Source organism: Gymnoscopelus microlampas (genome assembly GCF_963454915.1).
Source record: "Gymnoscopelus microlampas genome assembly, chromosome: 22".
In the NCBI taxonomy this organism is placed as follows: domain Eukaryota; kingdom Metazoa; phylum Chordata; class Actinopteri; order Myctophiformes; family Myctophidae; genus Gymnoscopelus; species Gymnoscopelus microlampas.
Window position 1 is genome coordinate 42,237,089 of NC_139959.1, and position 12,738 is coordinate 42,249,826.

The window sequence follows — 12,738 nt, forward strand, 5'->3', positions numbered from 1 at the left end:
ATGAGGACCAGCCTTCTGCATGATGATGTCAGCCAGAAGGCCCAGAGAGAAGGAGACTACATGCTCCTCATACCACACCACAGTCAGAGGAGAAGATTCATCCATGGCCGTCCCACTGATGGAAGCATAGCTCTTTGTTGTGCTTTCCTACAGGGTTTAGCACAACACACCGACATGGTAAGAACTCATGATTTGATGTTTTGTTTTCCTGGATTTACCAAGCAGAGCAAACATTAGTAGGCTATTAGTAGCCTTAGTAAGAACAGGATGTATAGGAGAATCACCTTTTTTCATCAAAACGCATTGTTACAATATAGTCTAGGGCAGGGGTCTTCAATGTTTTCAGGCCAGGGACCCCTTGGCTGAGAGAGAGATGAAGCAGGGACCCCCCCAGTATATTGAATAACATTGTGTTGTAAATTAAACATTTTCATAGATTTCTTAGACAGCTTCATAGACTTTGACAGCACTATCATCAGTGTGATGTGTTCAGAGTATTTTCAGACATTTAACCACTTGAACCGTCAATACTTTGTATTTGTTTCCCTCTACACCAAACCTCTTTGCCAAAAAATAGCAGATCTACAAGCTCACAACGGCTCGCACTGCGAGGCGTTGTGAGCTTGTAGATCTGCTATTTTTGGCTAATGTTCCACTCAGAATAGGGATGCTGGGGTTCAAGTAACATGATCCTATCACACAAAGATTTGGCGCCCCCCCCCTGCAGTAACTCTGAGGACCCCCTAGGGGTCCCGCCCAACAGTCAATTCTGATCCAAACTCACTACACTAAACGAATCTGTCCAAAAGATTACAGTTACAAAAAGCCAGCGCCCATACATCATCAACTATTAGAAGAATCAAGCTCATCAAAAACTGGTTACAATCTTATCAACCATTAACTATGTGTGCCTTCGGAAATGCTTGCACCAGCAAGCCCTAATGAAGGTTTGACTGAACATACAGTACGTAAGTAGGGTTAGCAAATTATATCAACAGAACAAAATGATAGCATGGCTGGCGAGCAGGAGACAGCACTACAACTACATGTACTGCCAAGCTCTTAAGGTGTTTGGTGCTCTGAGACCTGAGGCAATTCTTAAAAATGTTTTCTAAATCCTAACAGTTTTTTGAAAAAAAAAAAAAAAAAAAAATGTTTTCAATATTTTTCAGAAATAGCAGATCTACAAGCTCATAGCGCGGCACTCGGTGCCGCGCTATGAGCTTGAATATCTGCTATTTTTGAATAGCCAAATAAATCTAAAGTGACACAGGTGCGTTCCAGGTCTTAATGGTTTAAGTAGGCCAAACAATCACTGGAAGGGCAATTTTAGCAAATTCCGGCAAATTAACCACATAAATTCTCATAAACCCCCTGCATATTCCATTGCATAATGAAGGATTCTTTGCCCGCAAAAACAAGGATTTGTGCCCACATAATCAAGGATGTTTTTTTCTGGACGGACTAATTAATGTTCTTCTGTCAAACCAAGACAGCTGCCCAAAAAGCCCAAAATTAAAGTCTTGTGAATATCCATTGAATCTCATCATACATTTTGAATTAAAGGTCAATGGATATGAAGAATTGAGAAGCAGTTCTGTTGAGCTGTGATGGTGATCTCTTTTTTATCAAAGTAGCTGCAGCCTTAAAGGACGACTTCACCGATTTTCAACCTATCTTCATATAATTGGTCCTCACTAATAATCATGATAAAATGGTACCATTTTTTTCTACTTGGTCTATGTCTCGTAGGAGGGCTGTGGACAGTCCAGAAACCCGTCTACCAGTGACATCAAAGTTAGGCATGATTTTTTTTTTCAACAAGATTTCACATTTTTTATTTAGATTTTTATTAACACGAGAACTATGGCTTATTTTATTGCATTGCAACTTTCCAGGAATAGAAAGCCTGCAGTTTCTATTAGCTTGGATTCCCCGTTGATGATGTCACTGGTAGACGGGACTCTGAACTGTCCACAGCCCTCCTCTGAGACACAGACCGAGTAGAAAAAAATTGTAGCATTTTATCATGAGTATTAGTGAGGACCAATTATATGAAGATAGGTTGAAAATCGGTGAAGTCGTCCTTTAATGACATGATCTTTAAAAAGTGTTATGAACTCAACAAACTAAGTTCAGCCAACTTGTTGAACAAAATATGTTCTTGGAGCCTGGGGGCTGTGAAAGGCTATTAAAACTAACTTGTTTGTTTTTTCGTTTGCTGTCAGCATGACACGGCACGCAGACACAAACACTTTCATCTTTAATTAAGTTACACTCAGAAATACCATAGCCTGCACGCACGCGCACACACACACACACACACACACACACACACACACACACACACACACACACACACACACACACACACACACACACACACACACACACACACACAGTCTCCTAGCTTGCCAAAAGAAATGACACCCTCTGTTCTGTAAATACACTTTTACTGCTCCTGGTATTGACAACTTCTTGTGTTCTTGTATGTCTTTTACTGTATATGTCTTGATGAATTGAATACACAGGGCCACAATGGAAACAAGCCCTCAGGGCTTCTTGTGTTATCCTTTAAGCGTTATTGTATAACAGTAGGCTACCTCTGTGTACTTTTTACACACTGTTACTAAAGTATTCAATCAATCAATCAATCAATCAATCAAACAGATCTGTCTGAGTTGAGAAGACCAGTGAGGAAACCCAGAGGCTCCTCCCCTCTCACCAAGCTCCTCCCCTCTCACCAAGCTCCTCCCCTCTCACCGTCATCATGACCTCGGATAAAACATTAAAGTCCTCTGCACTGTCCAGCGTGCTGCGTAAGTCACGGCACCTGATATCTCTATTGGTGTCATTTCTTTCTTTCTTTTTTTCTTTTTTTCTTTTTTTCTTTCTTTCTTTCTTTCTTTTCAGATACTGGGAAAGGCCTGCTTTTTGTCCCTAAAACCAAAACTAAACGTGGGGCAGCAGCATTTAGTTTTTATGTACCACGTATCTGGAATAAACTTTTCAAATAGCCTAGGTATAAAATAGGGCTGAAGCGGTTAATGTATGTTCTATAATGTAGGCTATAGCAAAGTAACTCGTAACTAAAGTCTTCTAACAATTGTAGTGGAGTAAAAGTATAATATATGCCTCTGAGATGTAGTGGAGTAGAAGTAAAAGCAGAGACAATCGGAAACACTCCAGTAAAGTAAAAGTACCTCAAAATTGTGCAGTTAGTGTAAGTACGTATTTGAGTAAATGTACTTAGATACTTTACACCACAGATTGCCCTGTTGTTGACATGTGCTGTACAAATAAAACTGCCTGGCCTTGCCTTTCTTTCAATGTTTTTTCTCATCCTCTTTATTTCATTCATTCTTGATGTGTTTCTTTGAAGTGTTTGATATGATGATACCTATAATCATGTGTCTTTGTGTTTATTTCAAAGGGTTTATGATGCTGCTGTGTTGTCCTGATCGTGAGCTGTGTGCATGGATGGGGACAACGCCCAACCTGAGGCACATTGTGATTGGACGCTGTTATAATTACATCACACTATTACACCCGGGCTCAAGGTAATAAATACTACTCTTCAATCTACCACTCTCTACCCATAATTTTACATTTACTTGAGTATGTCCAATTTTCTGTACTTTTACTTCCACTACATATGATATCAGAGACAAATATTGTACTTTTACTCCACTACAATTATTTGACAACTTTAGTTACTAGTTACTTTGTACATTTTGAAATACAAAAAATACAATAACCACTTCAGCCCTATGTCGGCCAATTGAAATTAGCAGATCTATAAGCTCGCGACGCATTGTGAGCTTGTAGATCTGCTATTTTCAAAATATTTTTTTTTACGTTTTACACATTAGTAAATGTACAGTACATTTTGAATTCCGGACTTTTACTTGTGTGTGTGTGTGTGTGTGCGTGTGTGCGCGTGTGTGTGTGTGTGTGTGCGTGTCTGTGTTTTGTGTGTGTGTTCATACAGCTATGACTGTGAGCTGATCTGGACAGAGTTTGAGGAGGCCGTGGTCCAGAGGTCATCTTGTGGTGTAAAAGTGAAAGACTACAATCAGCTGTTTAACGCCATGGTGGCCAAACAAGCCTGGTCTTGTGATAGAGTGAGTGTATTATATATGTTTTTAAAATATATATTAACATTTTTCCTCCTCTACTTTTAACCCAGGCTCCTGCACAAAAGCTTTTTTCTTTTTTTGCTAATAGAGCCTGCCTGCTTGCTCAGGGGATAAATGTAATCTTTCTTGACCTTCAGGTAAAAAAAGTGTGTTGAACCAGAAGCAGGATCGTGTCAAAGGTCACCATGTCTCACCTAGACACAATATAAATGTCTCAATAGAAGAGCAGGGAGAAGTTATACTGTATTAACATACTGTACCATACAGATTGGACACAATTACATTGTATTAATTAAAGAAAAGTTGCATAGTGCCACTTTAAGTGTCTACCTGCTCTCTCATTGCAAGTCACCCCAAATAAGAGCCTTATATGCAGTATAAGTCAGTGGTTCTCAAACTTTTTCATGTCAAGGACCCCCAAATTGACACCTATTAGCCCGCGGACCCCCATTTCAAAAGATATGCCAGGGACCCTCATAAGAGAAGATTTTTTACGGCTCTAGCAGTGATTCTCAATCATTTTAATTTCAAGGACCCCCAGTTTGACATGCATTAGGGCTACGGACCCCCATTTAATGGCATTTCTATCACTTGGACCGCAATTTATATTGTAAAATCTATGTCAATTTAACTCTGAGTGTACACAAATGGAACCAAATGGACCCGTTAGGGTCCATTTGGTTCCATTTGTACACTCTGAGAGTTACAGACCCATAAGGGTCCATTTGGTGCCTAATCTATCATTTAGCTGGGGGCCCCCTGGAACTCCCTCAAGGACCCCTGGGGGTCCCCGGACCCCACTTTGAGAACCAATGGTATAAGTAACATAATACTTCAGCTATAGGCCCATGCAGGGCAAAGGTTGACACCAAAGAAAATCAATCACTGATTCTTCCTAAACCTGTTAAATAGCTTTTTTTTGCTTCCTTGTTGTGTGTGTGTGTTCAGTTCCTGTTCTGGAGTAAGACCCGGACCCTCATGCACAGCTATGCGGCCGTGCACCGTGGCTTCTGGACCCTAGAGGACACGCTGGTGGGCTACATGTTCAACGACCTCATCTGGTGCGGCCACCAAGAGGACATAGGTTGTATTGTGTTTTAATTCAGTGGTGGAAAGTAACTAAGTACGTTTACTTAAGTACTTGTACTTAAGTACAATTTTGAGGTATTTGTACTTTTACTTGAGTATTTTCAATTTCCAATACTTTTACTTCAACTCCACTACATCTCAGAGGCAAATATTGTACTTTTACTCCACTACAATTATTTGAAAAACTTTAATTACTAGTTACTTTTCAGATGTAAATTATGATATTATGAAACATACATTAACCACTTTAGCCTTATTTTACTCATAGGCTACTTGAAAATAACTGATCTACAAGCTCACAACGCGTCGCTTTTCAAACATTTTAGTACTTCTACTTTTTGTACTTTAAGTATATTTTGATGCCAATACTTTTGTACTTTTACTCAAGTAACATTTTGAACACAGGCCTTTTACTTGTAACAGAGTATTTTTATATTGTGGTATTGCTACTTTTACTTATAATTTACTTTTTAAAATATCGGAGTACTTTTTCCACCACTGATTTTATTTCGTATAGTCCTAAAAACCCTGAAGTGAGTTCTCTCTCTCAACTGGGAACGAGGTTAACCCTGTCAATCATTTACTTGTGTTACACTCTTTGTATACTTCAGTATTTGTACTCCATTGTCCAGAGATAATTGTAGGCTATTCAGTCTGCAGACCTTTAGTGGAGGAAAAAAAAATGATATTTTTGCACTGAACATGATCTTCCCCTAAGACTGAAGAAAAGATTGCCTAGACTCCTCGCACTGTGGTCATGTGAAAACGGGGTAATAGTGTGCATTTCATGCAAAGGATTGAGACCTTTTGTCTTCCTCTATCGACACCTTCCTAAAATAATGGCCTTTTAGGACATTTTTATGTGCCTAAATCAGCTCGATCGTGACACTGGCCACCTCTAGTGGCCTATATTCCTTATTGAAAAGGATTGTGCTGTTCCCACCCCCCAGCATAATGGCCTATATGTCAAGAGGCCATTGTATGGCTTAGAGCAGTGGTTTTTCAACCATTTTCATATCAAGGTCCATTATTTATTCGGCATTTGACTACCGTTTGATGAGATTTAGCCTCTGACCCAAAACGTTGAATATTTTGTTGTCGTTATAAGATTGTGTCCACACATCCATGATGTATTGATGTTGGTACCATTAAGAGAGATAACAGGCAAACGTTGATCAGAATTACAATTCTTAAATTAAGTATACAATGAAGAAGAAGAATTTAACTCTCAAAAGCGTACAATTTACGCTCTCAAGAGTTAAAGATCTATAAGGGTGAAGGGGTCCATTTGGTTACCAACTCTCCATCATTTAGCTGGGGTTAAATCTCTGCATTTAACTGGTTGAGAACCACTGGCCTAGGTCAAAAAATGATGTTACTTGTGCAAAAAACTAATTGGCCCAAGTCTGGAGTACTGTAAGTCACTCACTCCAGAAATAATTCAGGTTTACTTAATTGCCTATACGTCAAAAAGTCATTTAATCCTCTTATGTTACATACAGCGTTAATTGTATGTCAATAGTCATATATTGTTATAAACTTGAAATGATTAACCAATTAAGACATGGAACGCATCTGTGTCACTTTTTGATTTGAGCTAAAAAGCATTATTTTACACTTTGGCTATTAAAAAATAGCAGATCTACAAGCTCATAGCGCGGCACCAAGAGCCGCGCTATGAGCTTGTAGTTCTGCTATTTTTTCGTGAAAATGTGTGCAAATCTTTGAATATATATTGTTGTTGTTAAACATGTTTTACTCAAATCTTTGCTTCTGGGGGTCCCTGGAACAAAATATTTTGAGCTGGGGGTCGGCGGCCAAATACATATCATTTTGGGGTCCTTGTCGTGAAAGAGAACCACTGATATAGAAACATAGGTTTTTCAGAAAGCTGTTGGGATTTAGAAGACATTTGTAGAATCGGCTTCAGGTCTTAATGGGTTAAGAGGTATCATATTGTTTGTTTTGGTTCAGTATTTTCTGTTGTCTGAAAAAAGAAATGACATAGTTATCAAGGTTACGCTATGTTACTCATTGTTCTGTACCCACTATAAAACATTGTGTTCACAGGTTCATTGTGTTTCACAGGGTTTGATCTAGGTTGGTGTCCACAGTGGTCAGAGTGTGTCCATCATCCGGTCTACTCCCTGTGGAGGCAGGCCTCACAAAACGTAAGGTCAACGTCAACCTTGGTCGGGACCCCCGGGGGTCTATTTTCACAATATGTATCTGTGAAACTGAGTCAAACTAAATGTAATGGCTCAACTCCTACAATCCAAGTGCTTATCAGGATGGGGGGTCCCTAGTTCAAATATGATTATTTTGGGGGGTCACGGCTTGAAACGGTTGACAACCACTGATTTAGAGCAGTGGTTCTCAAACTTTTTCATGTCAAGGACCCCCAACTTGACACTCATTAGCCCCGCGGACCCCCATTTGAAAATATATGCCAGGGACCCCCATAAGAGAAGATTGTTACGGCTCTAGCAGTGATTCTCAACCATTTTAATTTCTAGGACCCCCAGTTTGACATGCATTATAGGCTACGGACCCCCATTTAATGGCATTTCTATCTCTGGGACCCCAATTTACATTGTAAAATCAATGTTAATTTAACTCTGAGAGTGTACAAATGGAACCAAATGGACCCTAAAGAGTCCATTTGGGTTACAGACCCATAAGGGTCCATTTGGTTCCTAAGTATCCATCCTTTAGCTGGGGACCCCCTGGAACTCCCTCAAGGACCCCTGGGGGTCCCCTGACCCCACTTTGAGAACCAATGATTTAGAGCATCTCCTAAATAACAATTTTTACATTTTGTGACTTGTATTCAATGTCTTTATACTTGTTATCAGTTTGCAGAAGCAGCATGTGGCAACATCACAGTGCTGTTGAACGGATCTATTGCCAACGCCTTCAATAGGAAAAGGTAACGTGAGACATTAATTCATTATACAAGCAAATAATGCCAGTATAATAATAACCTGCAATACAATAAAACATTTTTTTTTAAATTTCACAGCATGTTTGGAAGTGTCGAACTGGACGGTCTGAATCCTCGTATGGTGGATCATGTCAACATCAAGGTCGTGGCCAACCTAGAGGGACCCTTCATGTGAGGATAAATTCACACCCTAAATCAGGGGTCTTCAACAGGGGGGGGGGGGGGGGTCCAGGACCCTTAAGCGGGGGTCCTCAGAGTTACTGAAGGGTTGGCCGCCAAATCTTTTTGGGAAAGGAATTTTATGTTTTTATTTTTTTACTTTAACAACTTGAACCCTCGCATCCCTATTCGGGGGGGGGGGGGGGGGCATTAGCCGAAAATAGCAGATCTACAAGCTTGTACATCTGCTATTTTCGGCGAAGCGGTTTGGTGTTACAGGGGGTAAAAAGAGCAGACCAAGTACAGAGCCATAGGTCAAGTTTACCCAAAGTATTGAGGGTTTTAAGTGGTTAAATGTCTGAAAAACACACGTTTAACATGAATCCAATTCTCTCTCTCAGCTAAGGGGTCCTTAGCCTCGATCTCTAGGCTTTTATTTTTTATTTTTGCTAAAAAATAAAAGCCTGGACCAGCGAGTCGGTGTTCCGGGCATAGGAAGTGTTTCATTTCCCCAACCAACCAGAGCACAGTGGGCGTCGCTCCAAATGTTGTGTTGACGGGGCGGGGGCTGACAGACAGATCGGCGAACCAATGGGATCACACACATTCTCTCTCCGGAGATGTTAAACCCGCCTCTCTATGCCAGATATGAGCCACGCTAGGGCAGTCTAAGGGGTCCTTAGTTGTAGACCACCGCCCTAAACTGAGCTCGTTTTGCCAAGAACACTTAAGTTTCTGTTCTATGTACAATGTTCATTTGTGAGTCTGTGTCTTTGTTGTTCTTCACTCTGCAGAGAATCGTGCAGCAACGGATCCATCGTGGAACTGATCACCATTCTGCAGACCAGAGGGTTCAGCTGGACCTGCACCGACAATGACCTGTGAGTGTCAACTATAGATCTAATATATATCGTTGTTGTCGGGCAGAAACCGACTATGTCCAAAATATTAACTTATCAGGAAATAAAAAGGAAAACATAATTCTACCCCATTCCATCCGGGAACAGTTTTCTGGAAAACCGTATAATGTTGCTACAGTATGATATCAGTGGTTCTCAAACTTTTTCATGTCAAGGACCCCCCCAAAATTATATGTATTTGGTTACGGAATATTTTGTTCCAGGGACCACCAGAAGCAAAGATTTGAGTTACAAATGTTTGCTTTAAAAAAAAAAAAAAAAAAAAAAAAAAAAAATATATATATATATATATATATATATATATATATATATATATATATATATATATATATATATATATATATATATATATATATATATATATATATATATTCAATGATTTGCAAAAAATGATCATGATTTTAAAAAAAATAGCAGATCTACAAGCTCATAGCGCGGCACTCGGTGCCGCGCTATGAGCTTGTAGATCTGCTATTTTTTAATAGCCAAGGTATTAAATAATGGTTATAGCGTTCCCGTTCCACGTTCAAAGTTAGTGACTTTATACATTGTCAGATACTTGAACGTGTCCATAATTATATTATCATCACTTTACCCAAATACAGCGGAGTTAGGAGTTTTTTGACCATTAATGTGGTTTGTCCATCATTGATTAATGACGAAATCATCTCCTACGTTGGAGTTATAGGTGGTTTGATTCGATTACTGCAATGCCCTCCATGCTGGCGTCACCCAAGCCTCCCTCCTCGCGTCTGCAGCTGATTCAAAACGCTGCCGCTCGGCTTTTAACACAACGGGTGCCAGCGTTTTATTAAAACAGATTACTTTGAGTGCCAGAGATCTCACCGTTTGTAACGCTGTGCTGTTTATATAGCTGTGGACTCCACGGCGAGCACCCGCACGCCAAACAATGGATGCGTGTACGACGATGGATGGTCCTGGCTAACGCCTGGAACAATAACGTCTCTCACGCGAGTCGCCATTACGGGGTAGTCGCCCATCGAAAATGACTCGTTTTCCCCACTGTAAAAAGTTAAGGAGATACAGAGGTTTTTTTTATCAAGGAGATAGAACGGGAGCGGACGGGGAGCCATGTTTTTTGGCACGGTGATCCATCTGTCCCTTCCTTCTCAGAGTCACCGTGGGTGATTCCAGAGCTGCGCTAGCCCCCCCCCCACCCCCCTTGTGGAGAGAGAGAAAAAAAAAAGACTGATAACACGGTTGTTCGGCACCAAAGCACTACTCTCTGAAAACACATTTTTTTACCGTGTTTGGCACCCGATGTGTTAACAGGAACCAGGAAACATGAACACATCACCCCCATATTCTAGCCTCCCTCCACTGGCTCCCAGTACGTTTTAGAATCCAGTTTAAGATTTCATCGTTTGTTTTTAAATCCTTAAATGGATTAGCACCATGTTTATGTTTCTGATCTTCTTAAATGATATGTGCCATCAAGATCTCTGAGGTCAGGCTGACCAATTAAGTCCCTATAAGACGAGGTTCAAACGACGATGGCAGTGAGCCTTTTCAGTTGTAGCTCCCAAACTGTGGAACCAGTTAACCTCACCAGGTCAGGCTGGCTCCCACACTACCCGTTTTTAAAACCCATCTAAAAACTAATTTCTATTCCTTAGCTTTTAAACCCTGATTGATATTTGTATAACTGTTTAAATTGTATTGTTGACTTTTTGTATATTTTTGAACCGCATTATGTTTTATTGTTGGTATGTGCAGCACTTTGGTCAACTCTGTTGTTTTAAAATGTGCTCTATAAATAAAGTTCGATTAGGGTTGGCGGATTGGAATGCCTGACTCCATGAGTCCAGACACTCCATAGACTGAAAGAGAATAAAGGCTTTTCAGTGTGATATCAGGCTACGGCACTTTGTTGCTTTTGTGTTGTTTTTCTAAGAATCACAACACAAAGAGATGAACAGGAACTGCCTCGGCCTCCTGGCAGCAGTTCCAACTGTACGGTTGACAGAGTACAAATAATAACTGCACATAAAGAACTTGTACTTTGCCTTGGCATAGCGGTAAACATGACTGGGAAAAAGACAATAAAGCACCCACATCCACTCACTAAAATGTATTAATCATCACACGACTCCAACCTTCTTTTTTTCATTTTTTTTTCACTTTTTCCTTTCCTTTTCTTTTTAAGCAACGTATTATATAACAGGTGTGCTGTGATATGATTCTACTGTGTGTGTGTGTGTGTGTGTGTGTGTGTGTGTGTGTGTGTGTGTGTGTGTGTGTGTGTGTGTGTGTGTGTGTGTGTGTGTGTGTGTGTGTGTGTGTGTGTGTGTGCGTGTGCGTGTGTGTGTGTGTGTGTGGGGGGGGGGGGGGGGAGAGCTGGCTCACTCCACAGAATACAGTGCACGTCCAGAAGCTGCGTTCGTTCAGGATAGATGCGGGTAAAAGAATGTGGGCTCAGTATTTCTTATTTTCTTTATTATTTCCGTAACCAAGACAATTTATATAGATTTCAAACATTTCCTCAAACAGGGAACAGAACTCGGATAAACTCAGGTCACCCTTAAAAAAAACAAACCCCTTTAAATGAACTACCTACGAAACAATTAACAAACCACTCTTGCTGACGCTGTTTGTAGTTCTTGAGCTGACCCGTGGTCTAAGCCCAACAGAACTCGGATAAACTCAGGTCGGCGCTGGGGGGGGCGGCCTGCTAAATCTTGCATGATACCGCTTACAGAAAAGAGGGACAACGCTAAAACAGAAACCTTCAATGACTTTTTTTTTTGTTTAGTTTTTTTCTCAGAAAATGTTTTTTTAGACACTTTCCTTTTCTGGCAAATGTTGTTTTTATAACAATTAAAACAACAGAAAGATGTATAAAGTTAGTAATGGCCTGGAGCTCCGTGACCAGAGGAGAAGAGGAGGAGTTGGAGGAGGAACCATGTCGAGGCCTTGGGTGGGGAGGGAGGCTGTCGGAGACCATCGCCCCGGTACTTCAGGAGAGCTGCACCTGGCGTGTGTGTGTGTGTGTGTGTGTGTGTGTGTGTGTGTGTGTGAGAGAGAGAGAGAGAGAAGGGGGGAGGGCAGAGATAGGTAGCGAGGAAGGAAGAAGATATTTGGGCGAGTGAGATGAAGGGAGGGGGAGGGGGGGATAAGAGGGCGAGCGAGCGAGATAGGGGAGCACACGCTCTTCGGAGGGGAGGAGGGGCGTGATCAGTCCGTTGGCAGCTCTTCACCGTATCTCCTTGTAAACTCCTCTGCTCTCCTAAGGAACGTTTCACGGTCATTTAAGTATTCTCTTGCTTGTTTGTCAGCGCAAGAACCACCTAGAGGCCCAAATGACTCTGGGTCGTTCAACAGGTCGATGATGGCCTGAATTACTGCAAGAGAAATAAAAACAAGAGAGAGCCAGAGAGACTTTAAAGTCTGTCTGAAACAACTCACAGATTTATTACAAGGAACACTTCTTCATTATAATATATAATTATCAATACAATAGTATCTT

The 12,738-nt window shown here is 40.8% G+C and overlaps 2 protein-coding genes across 2 annotated transcripts in view; one reads left to right on the plus strand and one right to left on the minus strand.

Moving 5' to 3' along the window:
- LOC311038655 (ADP-ribosyl cyclase/cyclic ADP-ribose hydrolase 1-like) overlaps positions 1–12,738 on the plus strand; it is a gene marked incomplete at both ends in the record, with an annotated part of 19,916 nt that continues 7,178 nt past the window's right edge. The window contains 9 exons of the mRNA XM_084048225.1: positions 1–82; positions 2,730–2,819; positions 3,434–3,560; positions 3,992–4,124; positions 5,088–5,223; positions 7,317–7,399; positions 8,084–8,157; positions 8,251–8,343; positions 9,126–9,212. Of these exons, the coding sequence (XP_083904351.1) occupies positions 1–82; positions 2,730–2,819; positions 3,434–3,560; positions 3,992–4,124; positions 5,088–5,223; positions 7,317–7,399; positions 8,084–8,157; positions 8,251–8,343; positions 9,126–9,212 (905 nt within the window). The remainder of the gene's footprint in view (positions 83–2,729; positions 2,820–3,433; positions 3,561–3,991; positions 4,125–5,087; positions 5,224–7,316; positions 7,400–8,083; positions 8,158–8,250; positions 8,344–9,125; positions 9,213–12,738) is intronic.
- The window catches only part of LOC311039057 (ubiquitin-conjugating enzyme E2 L3-like), a gene marked incomplete at its 3' end in the record, with an annotated part of 14,477 nt that continues 14,185 nt past the window's right edge, over positions 12,447–12,738 (minus strand). The window contains exon 5 of the mRNA XM_084048699.1: positions 12,447–12,613. Within this exon, the coding sequence (XP_083904825.1) occupies positions 12,447–12,613 (167 nt within the window). The remainder of the gene's footprint in view (positions 12,614–12,738) is intronic.